This window comes from Salvelinus fontinalis, chromosome 8 (assembly GCF_029448725.1).
Source record: "Salvelinus fontinalis isolate EN_2023a chromosome 8, ASM2944872v1, whole genome shotgun sequence".
Classification (NCBI taxonomy): domain Eukaryota; kingdom Metazoa; phylum Chordata; class Actinopteri; order Salmoniformes; family Salmonidae; genus Salvelinus; species Salvelinus fontinalis.
This window is the reverse complement of record NC_074672.1, coordinates 43,884,415-43,902,604: the sequence shown is the minus strand read 5'-3', so window position 1 is coordinate 43,902,604 and position 18,190 is coordinate 43,884,415. Positions and strand designations below refer to the sequence as shown.

The 18,190-nt window shown below is 45.3% G+C and overlaps 1 protein-coding gene across 1 annotated transcript in view; it reads left to right on the top strand.

Moving 5' to 3' along the window:
- The window catches only part of LOC129861294 (copine-5-like), a 207,616-nt gene that overhangs the window by 51,781 nt on the left and 137,645 nt on the right, over positions 1–18,190 (top strand). The window contains exons 6-9 of the mRNA XM_055932583.1: positions 1,137–1,242; positions 3,315–3,354; positions 6,234–6,248; positions 6,599–6,675. Coding sequence (XP_055788558.1) covers positions 1,137–1,242; positions 3,315–3,354; positions 6,234–6,248; positions 6,599–6,675 — 238 coding nt within the window. The remainder of the gene's footprint in view (positions 1–1,136; positions 1,243–3,314; positions 3,355–6,233; positions 6,249–6,598; positions 6,676–18,190) is intronic.

The window sequence follows — 18,190 nt, the reverse complement described above, 5'->3', positions numbered from 1 at the left end:
ACCATCACCCGGTATTACACCATCACACAATATTTCACCATCACACGGTAGTACACCATCAGACAGTATTACACCATCACACAGTATTACACCATCACACAGTATTACACCATCACACAGTATTACACCATCACACAGTATTACACCATCACACAGTATTACACCATCACACAGTATTACACCATCAGACAGTAGTACACCATCACACAGTATTACACCATCAGACACTATTACACCATCACACAATATTACACCATCAGGCAGTATTACACCATCACACAGTATTACACCATCACACAGTATTACACCATCACACAGTATTACACCATCTCACAGTATTTTTGAGCACCACAGGACACCTACCTGTGTTATTACAGTTGCAGCACCTCATCCTCTCACGTGCTTTTCAATCCCTCTTGGTTCTCAGTTTATATAGTTGAATTAGAACTCCCTGGAAAACACTGGCCAATTGTTCTTAAGAACTATGGTTCATTAAATAAAATGAAATGAAAGTCAATCTGGCAACTTTTGTGTTTTTTTGCCCCTCGTGTACGTACGTACAGGCAAGTGTTCCTGCTAGTGTCGCGTAAGGACACCAATAGAGAGTGGACTTTTCCAGACAGGCCAGAGCAGCTGTGGAGTTGTAGGATCCAGTTAGTCAATACAACACTGTCATTATTGATCTGCGCTAATCAAACGCTATGTTTATCTGCTGCGTAGTGTCTTCAAGAGAGGAGGGGAGAGGAGAGGAGAGTAGAGGAGGGGAGAGGAGAGGAAAGGTGAGGAAAGGAGGGGAGAGGAAAGGAAAGGTGAGGAGAGGAGAGGAGAGGAGAGGAGAGGAGAGGAGAGGAGAGGAGAGGAGAGGAGAGGAAAGGAGAGGAGAGGAGAGGAGAGGAGAGGAGAGGAATGAAACATCTGGCTGCTTTCTTACTAACTGCATAAAAGTTTTTGATTATTTTCTCACAAACCAACTCTCTCCATATCTCTCTTTCTCTCCGTACTCTCTCCCTCTTTCTCTTTCTCTTTCTCTCTCTCCTTCCTTCTCCCTCTCTCTCTCGCTCTCTCCCACTCTGCCCATCTCTTCCCTCGCCCTCTCCCCTTCTCTCTCCCCCTTCCCTCTCCCTCTGTTCTCTTCTAGTTTGGGAGAACGGAAGTGATTGACAACACTCTGGATCCAGACTTTGTCAGGAAGTACATCTTGGACTACTTCTTTGAAGAGAAGCAGAATCTACGCTTTGACGTGTGAGTAGTTTTTCTCTTCGATCTCTTCGAGGATTCACCAGGCAGGGAGTCAGGGAGGGTGTGTAAGTTTCACGTGATGTGCTAATTTTCCTAAACAACCTTTCCTTTCCATCCTCCTATTTCTCTCTTGCTTTCTCTCTTTTTTCTTTTTCCTCTCTCTCTCTCTCTCTCTCTTTCACTCGTTCGTGATCTCTCCCACTTCACTCCCCTCCTCCTACTCTTTCCTTCTTCTCTTTACTTACCTCCCCCCGCTTGTCTTCTCTTCCTCTTCTCTCCCCCTCTCCTTCCATATCCCCCCCTCTGTCTGGATAGTCTTGTGTTGGGAGTAGGAGGGAGATAGATGGGTATAAAAGGATGTTCAATATTTCATGTAGGTTTAACCTCATTCTTCACACTTTAAAGCACATGTCTGAAGCCAAGAGAGTCCCATTTGTGTCCCATAGGTATCACACAGCCCCAACCCTTTATCCTCCTCTTCTTTGTTCTCTTCCTCCCTCTTTATCCTCCTCCATCCAACCTACTATACCATCCTCCCTTCTCTTCTCTCCCCCCTCTGTCCATCCTCCCACCTTGTCCTCCCTCCCTCCCTCCTCCTCCTCCTCCTCCTCCTCCTCCTCCTCCTCCTCCTCCTCCTCCTCCTCCTCCTCCTCCTCCTCCTCCTCCTCCTCCTCCTCCTCCTCCTCCTCCTCCCTCCCCCATCCTCCTCCCTCCCCCTCCATCCTCCATCCTCCTCCTCCTCCTCATCCTCCTCCTACCTCCTCCTCCATCCTCCTCCTCCTCCTACCTCCTCTTGCCTCCTCCTCGTCCCCCTCCTCCTCTTCCTCCTCCCCATCCTCCCATCTCCTACTCTTACATCCTCCTCCCTCTCCCTCCTCTCCCTCTATCCTCATCCTCCTCCTCCCTCCTACTCCTCCTTCCTCCACCTCCTCCTCTTCCTCCCCCCTTCTCCTCCATTTTCCTACTCCTTTCCCCTCCTCCATTGTCCTCCTCCTCTTCCTCCTCCATCCTCCTCCTCCTCCCAGTCTCTTGAAAGACCCAATGAGAGTGCAGAGCAGAGAGGTGACACTTCATTCAGAGGCTTTGAAAACGGAGACAAGATAATTTCCTTATTCCCTCAATAGCCTCTGCCTAAAATTTGTCACGCCCTTACCTTAGAGATCCTTTTTATGTCTCTATTTTGGTTTGGTCAGGGCGTGAGTTGGGGTGGGCATTCTATGTTTTGTGTTTCTATGATTTTCTATTTCTATGTTTTGGCCAAGCATGGTTCTCAATCAGGGACAGCTGTCTATCGTTGTCTCTGATTGGGAACCATACTTAGGTAGCCTGTTTTTCCCACCTGTCTTGGTGGGAAGTTGACTTTTGTTTAGGGCACATAGACTTTATGTTTATGAATAGAGAGCACGGTTTGTTTTTGTCGTGTTTATTGTTTTGTTCGGCATCATTTTGTTTAATTAAAGGAAAGTGTACGCTCACCACGCTACACCTTGGTCGTCTTCTGTTAACGGCCGTGACAATAATATTGTTTGTCTTTCTACAGTGAGTTGACAGAGGCCCTCATGAAATTCATTTTACAGTACATTTCCAGTCATCAGCAAGAGAAAACACTGCCTAATTTGTACTACTTTGAATAGAGAGCAGCCCACATGGACTTGATGATTCAGTACAGTAAATATCCAGGCTCTGCTGAACCTCTCAAGAGGTTTAATAACTTCACGTGGGCCCTTTTCATTTAACTCCTTGGTGGGAGACTAAGGAGAGGTGCTACACCTACATGTTAATTAGTCTAAGACATTTACATTTCTCTTTTATATACCTCTGTCAGCGGGACAGCCTCCTCTCCTCCATCTACCTCCTCCCTCCCCTCCCCCTCCTCCTCCGGTAAATTTATTTTTTTATTTTAGGTGGCTGTTGGCCCCTATGCCTTCTGTCTGTTCAAATGTCATTGTATCATTGTTCCACTGTAGACTAGCCTACACGCCATCAGGAATGATATCAAACCACTGTGTTTCTATGTGTTAATGTTCAAACGCCAGTCAGTCACCACTTGAATCCGACTTTCTTTGTGATTTCAGATATGACATTGATTCCAAGAGTCCAGATCTGGCAAAGCATGTAAGTGAAAAAGCTATCACTCTTTGCCGGTACCTCATTGTTGTTTGACTTTTTTCTTTGCCATCATCCTCTATTCTCCATGAATGGAAACTTTTATTTTGAAATGGAAACTTTTATTTTGAAATGCATGCCATTCCCTATTTTGGTTTTATGCTAATCAAAATCCATGTCATCCCAAAGCTCACATATACTGTTGGATGGAAATAGTATATAATAGTGCCTTACTAACCACCGTTTCACGATGTGGCCTTGCTGTCTGTCCACGCATCGTTACTTTTTTTTAATACAGATAGCATACTACATTATGTATTGATATTGAGTAGCTTTCATAATAATACATTTAGCACATAGACAAGTTGGTTGTTTAGCAACAAAACCGGGTCAAAACAGACGGGGTTGGCTTAGATTGTTGACAACATGTGAACTTTATTTCGTCTCCAATGTTTATTTAAAACAAAAACACATTTGTAAAATGAGCACTCGTTGTCTCTCAAATACATTGTGACAGGTAATGGTTGGCTAAGGTAGATATTTTTTGTTGATGTCTTATTAGCATTGATGTGACATCAGTCAATACACCTCAAAACAAGACATAGTATCAAGAACCAGATGAAACAAGCTTAAACTAGTCACTTACGATTCCCCACATGCCAGTTTCTTGTCATTGTTGGTAGCCATCTGGCCATCCAGAACCATGGCAGTTTCTTGTCATTGTTGGTAGCTATCTGGCCATCCAGAACCATGGCAGTTTCTTGTCATTGTTGGTAGCTATCTGGCCATCCAGAACCATGGCAGTTTCTTGTCATTGTTGGTAGCCATCTGGCCATCCAGAACCATGGCAGTTTCTTGTCATTGTTGGTAGCCATCTGGCCATCCAGAACCATGGCAGTTTCTTGTCATTGTTGGTAGCTATCTGGCCATCCAGAACCATGGCAGTTTCTTGTCATTGTTGATAGCTATCTGACCATCCAGAACCATGGCAGTTTCTTGTCATTGTTGGTAGTCATCTGGCCATTCAGAACCATGGCAGTTTCTTGTCATTGTTGGTAGACATCTGGCCATCCAGAACCATGGCAGTTTCTTGTCATTGTTGGTAGCTATCTGGCCATCCAGAATCATGGCAGTTTCTTGTCATTGTTGGTAGCTATCTGGCCATCCAGAATCATGGCAGTTTCTTGTCATTGTTGGTAGCTATCTGGCCATCCAGAACCATGGCAGTTTCTTGTCATTGTTGGTAGCTATCTGGCCATCCAGAACCATGGCAGTTTCTTGTCATTGTTGATAGCTATCTGGCCATCCAGAACCATGGCAGTTTCTTGTCATTGTTGATAGCTATCTGGCCATCCAGAACCATGGCAGTTTCTTTTCATTGTTGGTAGGTATCTGGCCATTCAGAACCATGGCACTTTCTTGTCATTGTTGGTAGCCATCTGGCCATCCAGAACCATGTGCTCACAGACTTCTGCCCCATTGAAGCGTGAGCAACCTTCTTGACGTTATCAGCTAATCCGTCTATATCGTGTGACCTACATTTTTTGTATGAACTGAAGGTTGCTTTTTCGTTGTCATACCATTATCAAAACTTGTGAAACCCATTTTCTTAAATTCTAGGCATGATTTATTGTACTTCAATGGTATTAGCAATGTACTCACATGTATAAAGGTATAATGATGAATGAATACGAGCATATTGTTTTGCAGTGAAAGCTTTGAAAAGCAACGCATTAGTCACACATACACAATGATAATATATCTGCGGTCAATGGTTTGCATAATAGCAGAAAATTCTTCATTATTTCTTCATTTGTCATGTTTAAATTTGATTGTTTTGTACTCAATTTTGTCGTCAGTTCCCTCTATCTCTCTCCCTTTCTCTCCTGTTCTATCTGTTACTGTCTGTTACTAACTGTCGTCTTACATAAAACCCAGTTCCCTCTATCTCTCTCCCTTTCTCTCCTGTTCTATCTGTTACTGTCTGTTACTAACTGTCGTCTTTCATAAAACCCAGTTCCCTCTATCTCTCTCCCTTTCTCTCCTGTTCTATCTGTTACTGTCTGTTACTAACTGTCGTCTTTCATAAAACCCAGTTCCCTCTATCTCTCTCCCTTTCTCTCCTGTTCTATCTGTTACTGTCTGTTACTAACTGTCGTCTTACATAAAACCCAGTTCCCTCTATCTCTCTCCCTTTCTCTCCTGTTCTATCTGTTACTGTCTGTTACTAACTGTCGTCTTACATAAAACCCAGTTCCCTCTATCTCTCTCCCTTTCTCACCCTTTCTCCCCTGTTCTATCCCCCTTTCTCCCCCCTTTTCTTCCTTTCTCCCCCGTTCTATCCCCCTTTCTCCCGCCTTTTCTTCCTTTCTCCCCTGTTCTATCCCCCTTTCTCCCCCCTTTTCTTCCTTTCTCCCCCGTTCTATCCCCCTTTCTCCCCCCTTTTCTTCCTTTCTCCCCTGTTCTATCCCCCTTTCTCCCCCCTTTTCTTCCTTTCTCCCCCGTTCTATCCCCCTTTCTCCCCCCTTTTCTTCCTTTCTCCCCTGTTCTATCCCCCTTTCTCCCCCCTTTTCTACCTTTCTCCCCTGTTCTATCCCCCTTTCTCCGCCCTTTTCTTCCTTTCTCCCCTGTTCTATCCCCCTTTCTCCCCCCTTTTCTTCCTTTCTCCCCGTTCTATCCCCCTTTTTCTTCTCTTCTTTCCCGCTCTGTGTTTTCTCTTGTTTTGATGACGGTCTTGTATGCTATTTGAGTCTTGTGCCTTCTCTTACATGATATGCTCTGTGGTTGTTATTGTTGTGGTTGTTGTTGTTGTTGTTGTCTATGCTGCCGCCTGGTGTACCCCTCCTCCTCCTCCTCTTCTTCCTCTTCCTCTTCCTTCTCCCTGGAAGCCCTCCGACATTGACGTACGTGTTTGACTCCTCCAACCAAACTTTATCTCTCTTCAATGTTTTATAACATACTGCTTATAACATGCTTATAATACTCTGCATATAACACACTGCTTATAACATGCTTATAACACTCTGCATATAACACACTGCTTATAACATGCTTATAACACTCTGCATATAACACACTGCTTATAACATGCTTATAACACTCTGCATATAACACACTGCTTATAACACGCTGCTTAGCTCCTCACCAGCTGTCCTTGTCCCCCCCCCCCAATCTCGCCCCCCCCCCCCCCATGAACAACGAACTCTCCACTCCTCCCTCCGCTCCCCCCCGTCCACCCCCCCGTCCCCATCAGGACTTCTTGGGGCAGGTGTTCTGTACCTTGGGAGAGATCGTAGGATCGCCTGCCAGTCGACTGGAGAAACCTCTGGGGTGAGTAGAGGCGGATGGGATTGATTGATTGGTTGAAGCTGTGTGACCCTGGGGTGAGTAGTGGTGGTCATAAACTGAGACTCTATGATGTCACCATGAGCAGCAGGATGATGTCACCATGAGTAGCATGGTGATGTCACCATGAGCAGCAGGATGATGTCACCATGAGTAGCATGGTGATGTCACCATGAGCAGCAGGATAATGTCACCATGAGCAGCAGGATGATGTTACCATGAGCAGCAGGATGATGTCACCATGAGTAGCAGGATGATATTACCATGAGCAGCAGGATAATGTCACCATGAGCAGCAGGATAATGTCACCATGAGCAGCAGGATAATGTCACCATGAGCAGCAGGATAATGTCACCATGAGCAGCAGGATAATGTCACCATGAGCAGCAGGATGATGTCACCATGAGTAGCAGGATGATATTACCATGAGCAGCAGGATAATGTCACCATGAGCAGCAGGATGATGTCACCATGAGCAGCAGGATAATGTCACCATGAGCAGCAGGATGATGTCACCATGAGCAGCAGGATGATGTCACCATGAGCAGCAGGATGATGTCACCATGAGCAGCAGGATGATGTCACCATGAGCAGCAGGATGACTTGACTGCACATCTCCTCTGTTTGATCTGTGGCCTGATCTTCAGTCAGCTGTTTTACAACTCAACATTCTTAAACTGTCTAGTTTTGTCTTGTCGTGTCGGCTAATGTATCTGAACTGAGCTTTAGAATGAAGCACTGACTACATCCTGTACAGTGAGCTCTAAAAGTATTGGTGACATATTGTTTTGTTGTTTTGGCTCTGTACTCTAGCACTTTGAAATGGTACAATGATTAGGAGGTTAAAGTGCAGCCTGTCAGCTGTAATTTGAGGGTATTTTCATCCATATAGGTTGAACCGTTTTGGAATTACAGCACGTTTTGGACATAGTACCCCCCATTTTAGATGCACCAAACTCATACCTCCAAGACATGCTAACTCTCATCATTACAATAACAGGGGAGGTTAGCATTTTATATCATACCCCCAAGACATGCTAACCTCTCACCATTACAATAACAGGGGAGGTTAGCATTTTATATCATACCTCCAAGACATGCTAACCTCTCACCATTACAATAACAGGGGAGGTTAGCATTTTATATCATACCCCCAAGACATGCTAACCTCTCACCATTACAATAACAGGGGAGGTTAGCATTTTATATCATACCTCCAAGACATGCTAACCTCTCACCATTACAATAACAGGGGAGGTTAGCATTTTATATCATACCCCCAAGATATGCTAACCTCTCACCATTACAATAACAGGGGAGGTTAGCATTTTATATCATACCCCCAAGACATGCTAATCTCTCACCATTACAATAACAGGGGAGGTTAGCATTTTATATCATACCTCCAAGACGTGCTAACCTCTCACCATTACAATAACAGGGGAGGTTAGCATTTTATATCATACCCCCAAGACGTGCTAACCTCTCACCATTACAATAACAGGGGAGGTTAGCATTTTATATCATACCTCCAAGACAAGCTAACCTCTCATCATTACAATAATAGGGAGGTTAGCATTTTGGAGCAGCGTATGATATTTATGCTTCTGTAACTTTCTCACAATTCATTCAGGATTATCCGTAATGATGGTATCTGTAGTCATGGTATCTGTAGTCATGGTATCTGTAGTCATGGTATCATCCACATTAATGTAGAAGTGTTTAGAAACATATTCTATTCTTATTTATAACAAAAGTGACTCCAAAATGACACAATACATTATTTACCATTCATTTCTATCAGGCTCAAAATAATCTGAAACACAACCAAAACAAACAGCAAATGCATCCAACAAGTTTGTAGAGTCACAAGATTGATGTAATCATTGCGTGCTAGGAATATGGGACCAAATACTTACATTTGTACTACTTTAATACACAATAATTTTCGTCTCATAATGTGAATGAAAATACCCACAATTTTAAGCTGACAGTCTGCACTTTAACCTCATAGTCATTGTATAATTTCAAATCTAAAGTGCTCTAGTACAGAGCCAAAACAACTAAACATTTGCCACTGACCCAATACTGTTAGAGCTCACTGCATACTAAGAGTCTAACATCGTTGCATTGCTTCACCATCCCAATGGCTGTTAGACAAAATGGTTCCCAAACAAATAGTTTCCTAATTACTTGGGCCAATCAACAGATGGCACACGAGTCAAACGACCTCACTCCACCTCAAGAGTTGAACTATGTTCCGTCATGTAGCCAAATTGTACTTGTACCAGTTGCCATGTGGCTTGACTTTATCCATGTCGCCCACTATATCATGAAAGCACCATTGACTCCGGAGTCATCAAACAGGCCTCTTTATATTTTCGTGTGCATTGGAACGTAACACAGCCAGCCAGCGCTTCTCATTGGCTTCTATGTGTTCTAGGGCTGTGTAACAAATAGCACTCTATTCCCAATATAGTACACTACTTTTGAGCAGAGCCCAATGGGAGCCCTACGGGCAATGGTAAAAAAAAAAAGTGTGCACTATAAACGGAATAGAATGCCATTTGGGACAAAGCCCTAGGCTGTGTGATGACGATAAATATGTCTGTCATCTATGGCCATCTGTGGAGTACTTAAACTCTTCAGATAACAATGGGGTGAGATGATGGCACTGGTAATTGAACAGGACTCGGGGCATCCTCTAACACTGTTACTGTCATTAAGGGAGCAATCTGTATAGTCTCCCTCATATAGACTCACTCTGTCATGTAGAGTTTCCCTCGTATAGACTCACTCTGTCATGTAGAGTCTCCCTCATATAGACTCACTCTGTCATGTAGAGTCTCCCTCGTATAGACTCACTCTGTCATGTAGAGTCTCCCTCGTATAGACTCACTCTGTCATGTAGAGTCTCCCTCGTATAGACTCACTCTGTCATGTAGAGTCTCCCTCATATAGACTCACTCTGTCATGTAGAGTCTCCCTCGTATAGATTCACTCTGTCATGTAGAGTCTCCTTCATATAGACTCACTCTGTCATGTAGAGTCTCCCTCGTATAGACTCACTCTGTCATGTAGCGTCTCCTTCATATAGACTCACTCTGTCATGTAGAGTCTCCCTCATATAGACTCACTCTGTCATGTAGAGTCTCCCTCATATAGACTCACTCTGTCATGTAGAGTCTCCTTCATATAGACTCACTCTGTCATGTAGATTCTCCCTCGTATAGACTCACTCTGTCATGTAGTCTCAAACCTATAGACTCACTCTGTCATGTAGAATCTCCCTCGTATAGACTCACTCTGTCATGTAGAATCTCCCTCATATAGACTCACTCCGGCATGTAGAGTCTCCCTCGTATAGACTCACTCTGTCATGTAGAGTCTCCCTCTTTAATCTCACTCTGTCATGTAGAGTCTCCCTCTTTAATCTCACTCTGTCATGTAGAGTCTCCCTCGTATAGACTCACTCTGGCATGTAGAGTCTCCCTCATATGGACTCACTCTGTCATGTAGAGTCACCCTCATATGGACTCACTCTGTCATGTAGAGACTCCTTCTTATAGACTCACTCTGTCATTAAGAGTCTCCCTCATATAGACTCACTCTGTCATGTAGAGTCTCCCTCATATGGACTCACTCTGTCATGTAGAGACTCTCTCTTTAAATTCACTTCGTCATGTAGAGTCTCCCTCGTATAGACTCACTCTGTCATGTAGAGTCTCCTTCTTATAGACTCACTCTGTCATCTAGAGTCTCCCTCATATAGACTCACTCTGTCATGTAGAGTCTCCCTCATATGGACTCACTCTGTTATGTAGAGACTCTCTCTTTAAACTCACTTCGTCATGTAGAGTCTCCCTCGTATAGACTCACTCTGTCATGGAGCGTCTCCTTCTTATAGACTCACTCTGTCATGTAGAGTCTCCCTCGTAAAGACTCACCCTGTCATGTAGAGTCTCTCGCTTATAAACTCACTCTGTCATGTAGAGTCTCTTTCGTAAAGACTCGCTCCACCAGCACCGTGAACACCTCCCTCAGCACTGCAAGCGATCTATACAGAAACGGACACAAATGTTTGACATTGTGTGTGTGTGTGTGTGTGTGTGTGTGTGTGTGTGTGTGTGTGTGTGTGTGTGTGTGTGTGTGTGTGTGTGTGTGTGTGTGTGTGTGTGTGTGTGTGTGTGTGTGTGTGTGTGTGTGTGTGTGTGTGGCTGGACAGTATAATAGTGGATTAACGTGTGTTGCCCTTCTGCTGAGAGGGAGAGGATCAAGACATTTTGTTAACATGCTGTAAACTATGCTGTGAACTTGGCTTCATGACTCGCCTTAGAGACAGTGGGGACACAGAGAATACAGAGAAAGAGGAAGAGGAAGAGAAGGAGGGAGGAGTTGGCAGAGGGCCCAAAACTAATGGGAGGAACACTCCGAAGTTTCACTGTTTTCTGTGAACCTGAAACTAGGTGGACAGGAGTTATAGTAGTGGTGGGATGCCAGACACAGCTAACAGGATGACATGAGACATAGTAGTATGAGAGGTATAACTTTAGCTTGTTTCATGTCCCTGGGAAAGGTGCCTTGTTCAAGAGAGAGATTACCGATATGCGTAATACAATTTGCTCAGCAGAATCTACCTTGCAGGAATATTATCCAGGCCTGTGGCTTTGGAACATTTAAGCTCTGCCAGCATACGGACTATTTTGGCTGTTGCTACCTTTGCAAAAGAAAAAGAGTTTGGCTGAACCCCTAACTCTACATAATACAACTTGACTTGGTTGCTTCCATGCATATCAGAACTGGTGGGCAGCTTGCTAGACAGAGTAGTGGTGGGATGCCAGACACAGCTAACAGGATGACAGGAGACATAATAGTGGTGGGATTCCAGACACAGCTAACAGGATGACAGGAGAGAGAGTAGTGGTGGGATGTCAGACACAGCTAACAGGATGACAGGAGACATAGTAGTGGTGGGATGCCAGACACAGCTATTAGGAAGACAGGAGACGTAGTAGTGGTGGGATGCCAGACACAGCTAACAGGATGACAGGAGACAGAGTAGTCGTGGGATGCCAGACACAGCTAACAGGATGACAGGAGACATAGTAGTGGTGGGATGCCAGACACAGCTAACAGGATGACAGGAGACATAGTAGTGGTGGGATGCCAGACATAGCAGTGGTGGGATGCCAGACACAGTTAATAGGATGGCAGGAGACGTAGTAGTGGTGGGATGCCAGACACAGCTAACAGGATGACAGGAGACAGAGTAGTCGTGGGATGCCAGACACAGCTAACAGGATGACAGGAGACATAGTAGTGGTGGGATGCCAGACACAGCTAACAGGATGACAGGAGACAGAGTAGTGGTGGGATGCCAGACACAGCTAACAGGATGACAGGAGACATAGTAGTGGTGGGATGCCAGACACAGCTAATAGGATGACAGGAGACAGAGTAGTGGTGGGATGCCAGACACAGCTAACATAGTGACAGGACACATAGTAGTGGTGGGATGCCAGACACAGCTAACAGGATGACAGGAGACAGAGGAGTGGTGGGATGCCAGACATAGTAGTGGTGGGATGCCAGACACAGCTAATAGGATGACAGGAGTCATAGTAGTGGTGGGATGCCAAACACAGCTATTAGGATGACAGGAGACATAGGAGTGGTGGGATGCCAGACATAGTATTGGTGGGATGCCAGACACAGCTAATAGGATGACAGGAGACATAGGAGTGGTGGGATGCCAGACATAGCAGTGGTGGGATGCCAGACACAGCTAATAGGATGACAGGAGACATAGGAGTGGTGGGATGCCAGACATAGTAGTGGTGGGATGCCAGACATAGCTAACAGGATGACAGGAGACAGAGTAGTGGTGGGATGCCAGACACAGCTAACAGGATGACAGGACACATAGTAGTGGTGGGATGCCAGAAACAGCTAATAGGATGACAGGAGACAGAGTAGTGGTGGGATGCCAGACACAGCTATTAGGATGACAGGAGACATGGTAGTTGTGGGATGCCAGACACAGCTAATAGAATGACAGGAGACAGAGTATTGGTGGGATGCCAGACACAGCTAACATAATGACAGGAGACATAGTAGTGGTGGGATGCCAGACACAGCTAATAGAATGACAGGAGACAGAGTATTGGTGGGATGCCAGACACAGCTAACATAATGACAGGAGACAGAGTAGTGGTGGGATGCCAGACACAGCTAACAGGATGACAGGAGACATAGTAGTGGTGGGATGCCAGACACAGCTAACAGGATGACAGGATACAGAGTAGTGGTGGGATGCCAGACACAGCTAACAGGATGACAGGAGACATAGTAGTGGTGGGCTGCCAGACACAGCAAATAGGATGACAGGAGACATAGTAGTGGTGGGATGCCAGACACAGCTAACAGGATGACAGGATACAGAGTAGTGGTGGGATGCCAGACACAGCTAACAGGATGACAGGAGACATAGTAGTGGTGGGATTCCAGACACAGCTAACATAATGACAGGAGACATAGTAGTGGTGGGATGCCAGACACAGCTAACATTATGACAGGAGACATAGTAGTGGTGGGATGCCAGACACAGCTAATAGGATGACAGGAGACATAGTAGTGGTGGGATGCCAGACACAGCTAACATTATGACAGGAGACATAGTAGTGGTGGGATGCCAGACACAGCTAACATAATGACAGGAGACATAGTAGTGGTGGGATGCCAGACACAGCTAACATTATGACAGGAGACATAGTAGTGGTGGGATGCCAGACACAGCTAATAGGATGACAGGAGACATAGTAGTGGTGGGATGCCAGACACAGCTAACATTATGACAGGAGACATAGTAGTGGTGGGATGCCAGACACAGCTAACATTATGACAGGAGACATAGTAGTGGTGGGATGCCAGACACAGCTAACATTATGACAGGAGACATAGTAGTGGTGGGATGCCAGACACATCTATTAGGATGACAGGAGACATAGTAGTGGTGGGATGCCAGACACAGCTAACATAATGACAGGAGACAGAGTAGTGGTGGGATGCCAGACACAGCTAACAGGATGACAGGAATGTAAACTCAGTAAAAAAAGAAACGTCCTCTCACTGTCAACTGCGTTTATTTCCAGCAAACGTATGTGTGAATATTTGTATGAACATAACAAGATTCAATAACTGAGACATAAACTGAACAAGTTCCACAGACATGTGAGTAACAGAAATGGAATAATGTGTCCCTGAACAAAGGGGGGGTCAAAATCAAAAGTAACAGTCAGTATCTGGTGTGGCCACCTGCTGCATTAAGTACTGTAGTGCATCTCCTCCTCATGGACTGCACCAGATTTGCCAGTTCTTGCTGTGAGATGTTACCCCACTCTTCCACCAAGGCACCTGCAAGTTCCCTGACATTTCTTGGGGGAATGGCCCTAGCCCTCACCCTCTGATCCAACAGGTCCCAGACGTGCTCATTGGGATTGAGATCCAGGCTCTTCGCTGGCCATGGCAGAACACTGACATTCCTGTCTAGCAGGAAATCACACACGGAACGAGCAGTATGGCTGGTGGCATTGTCATGTCAGGATGAGCCTGCAGGAAGGGTACCACATGAGGGAGGAGGATGTCTTCCCTATAACGCACAGCGTTGAGATTGCCTGCAATGACAACAAGCTCAGTCCGATGATGCTGTGACACACCGCCCCAGACCATGACGGACTCTCCACCTCCAAATCGATCCCACTCCACAGTACAGGCCTCGGTGTAACGCTCATTCCTTCGACGATAAACGCAAATCCGACCATCACCCCCGGTGAGAAGAAACCGCGACTCGTCAGTGAAAAGCACTTTTTGCCAGTCCTGTCTGGTCCTGCGACGATGGGTTTGTGCCCATAGGCGATGTTGTTGCCAGTGATGTCTGGTGGGGACCTGCCTTACACCAGGCCTACAAGCCCTCAGTCCAGCCTCTCTCAGCCTATTGCGGACAGTCTGAGTACTGATGGAGGGATTGTGCGTTCCTGGTGTAACTCGGGCAGTTGTTGTTGCCATCCTGTACCTGTCCCGCAGGTGTGATGTTCGAATGTACTGATCCTATGCAGGTATTGTTACACGTGGTCTGCCACTGCGAGAACGATCAGCTGTCCGTCCTGTCTCCCTGTAGCGCTGTCTTAGGCGTCTTACAGTACGGACATTGCAATTTATTGCCCTGGTCACATCTACAGTCCGCACGTTCACACAGATGAGCAGGGACCCTCGGCATCTTTCTTTTGGTGTTTTTCAGAGTCAGTTGAACGGTCTCTTTAGTGTCCTAAGTTTTCATAACTGTGTCCGTAATTGCCTACCGTCTGTAAGCTGTTAGTGTCTTAACGACCGTTCCACAGGTGCATGTTCATTCATTGTTTATGGTTCATTGAACAAGCATGGGAAACAGTGTTTAAACCCTTTACAATGAAGATCTGTGAAGTTATTTGGATTTTTATGAATCATCTTTGAAATACAGGGTCATTTTTTGCTGAGTTTAGATGTGTTTTGGTAGTTTGTGTGTGCGTGCACTGTGTAACTATGTGCTTCAGGGTTGGGGAGCAACGGATTATATGTAATGGATTACAAAAAAAAATGGAGCTGTAATCTGTTATATTACCTACATTATCTAAAATATTGTAATCAGATTAAATAAATATATTTAAATTTTTATTGGATGATTACTTCTAGAATTACTTTAAAATTAAATTCAGATAAATATTCTCAATTACGTTAAAAACAGCATTGAAAAACGGCAAAAATGTAAGTTTGTTCTGCTTGAGTGAGTCTGACCATAATTCAGAGACCATTATGATGCGTTTGATGGATTGCGGGAAAAGAGCAGGAGGAATAGGCTTTTGTAGGCTGCAGTCCAGGCTATGTTTTCCAATGGAGCGACTGCTGTCAGCATCCAAAGATTATCCAACTTGAATAAATGCTGGGATATAAGATGGACAGCAGTGGTGTGTTTACCTACAGGAGGACAGCAGTGGTGTGTTAACCTACAGAAAGAGAGCAGTGGTGTGTTTACCTACAGAAGGATAGCAGTGGTGTGTTTACCTACAGAAGGATAGCAGTGGTGTGTTTACCTACAGGAGGATAGCAGTGGTGTGTTTACCTACAGGAGGATAGCAGTGGTGTGTTTACCTACAGGAGGATAGCAGTGGTGTGTTTATCTACAGAAGGATAGCAGTGGTGTGTTTACCTACAGAAAGAGAGCAGTGGTGTGTTTACCTACAGGAGGATAGCAGTGGTGTGTTTACCTACAGAAAGAGAGCAGTGGTGTGTTTATCTACAGAAGGATAGCAGTGGTGTGTTTACCTACAGAAAGAGAGCAGTGGTGTGTTTACCTACAGGAGGATAGCAGTGGTGTGTTTACCTACAGAAAGAGAGCAGTGGTGTGTTTATCTACAGAATGATAGCAGTGGTGTGTTTACCTACAGAAAGAGAGCAGTGGTGTGTTTACCTACAGAAAGAGAGCAGTGGTGTGTTTATCTACAGAATGATAGCAGTGGTGTGTTTACCTACAGAATGATAGCAGTGGTGTGTTTACCTACAGGAGGATAGCAGTGGTGTGTTTACCTACAGGAGGATAGCAGTGGTGTGTTTACCTACAGGAGGATAGCAGTGGTGTGTTTACCTACAGGAGGACAGCAGTGGTGTGTTTACCTACAGGAGGATAGCAGTGGTGTGTTTACCTACAGGAGGATAGCAGTGGTGTGTTTACCTACAGGAGGATAGTAGTCGTGTGTTTACCTACATAAGGACAGCAGTGGTGTGTTTATCTACAGGAGGACAGCAGTGGTGTGTTTACCTACAGAAAGAGAGCAGTGGTGTGTTTACCTACAGGAGGATAGCAGTGGTGTGTTTACCTACAGAAGGATAGCAGTGGTGTGTTTATCTACAGAATGATAGCAGTGGTGTGTTTATCTACAGAATGATAGCAGTGGTGTGTTTACCTACAGAAAGAGAGCAGTGGTGTAGACTACAGAAGGACAGCAGTGGTGTGTTTACCTACAGATGGACAGCAGTGGTGTGTTTACCTACAGAAGGATAGCAGTGGTGTGTTTATCTACAGAAGGAGAGCAGTGGTGTGTTTACCTACAGATGGACAGCAGTGGTGTGTTTACCTACAGATGGATAGCAGTGGTGTGTTTACCTACAGAAGGATAGCAGTGGTGTGTTTACCTACAGGAGGATAGCAGTGGTGTGTTTACCTACAGAAGGATAGCAGTGGTGTGTTTACCTACAGATGGACAGCAGTGGTGTGTTTACCTACAGAAAGAGAGCAGTGGTGTGTTTATTTACAGAAGGATAGCAGTGGTGTGTTTACCTACAGGAGGATAGCAGTGGTGTGTTTACCTACAGAAGGATAGCAGTGGTGTGTTTACCTACAGAAGGAGAGCAGTGGTGTGTTTATCTACAGAAGGATAGCAGTGTTGTGTTTACCTACAGGAGGACAGCAGTGGTGTGTTTACCTACAGAAAGAGAGCAGTGGTGTGTTTACCTACAGAAAGAGAGCAGTGGTGTGTTTACCTACAGAAAGAGAGCAGTGGTGTGTTTACCTACAGAAGGATAGCAGTGGTGTGTTTACCTACAGAAGGATAGCAGTGGTGTGTTTACCTACAGGAGGATAGCAGTGGTGTGTTTACCTACAGAAGGATAGCAGTGGTGTGTTTACCTACAGGAGGATAGCAGTGGTGTGTTTACCTACAGGAGGATAGCAGTGGTGTAGCCTACAGGAGGACAGCAGCGGTGTGTTTACCTACAGAAAGAGAGCAGTGGTGTGTTTACCTACAGGAGGACAGCAGTGGTGTGTTTACCTACAGATGGACAGCAGTGGTGTGTTTACCTACAGAAAGAGAGCAGTGGTGTGTTTACCTACAGGAGGATTGCAGTGGTGTGTTTACCTACAGGAGGATAGCAGTGGTGTGTTTACCTACAGGAGGATAGCAGTGGTGTGTTTACCTACAGGAGGATAGCAGTGGTGTGTTTACCTACAGGAGGATAGCAGTGGTGTGTTTACCTACAGGAGGACAGCAGTGGTGTAGCCTACAGGAGGACAGCAGTGGTGTGTTTACCTACAGGAGGATAGCAGTGGTGTGTTTACCTACAGAAGGACAGTAGTGGTGTGTTTACCTACAGAAGGATAGCAGTGGTGTAGCCTACAGGAGGACAGCAGTGGTGTAGCCTACAGGAGGACAGCAGTGGTGTGTTTACCTACAGAAGGATAGCAGTAGTGTAGACTACAGGAGGACAGCAGTGGTGTAGTCTACAGGAGGACAGCAGTGGTGTAGCCTAAAGAAGGACAGCAGTGGTGTGTTTACCTACAGAAGGACAGCAGTGGTGTGTTTAGCTACAGGAGGATAGCAGTGGTGTGTTTACCTACAGGAGGATAGCAGTGGTGTGTTTACCTACAGGAGGATAGCAGTGGTGTGTTTACCTACAGAAGGATAGCAGTGTT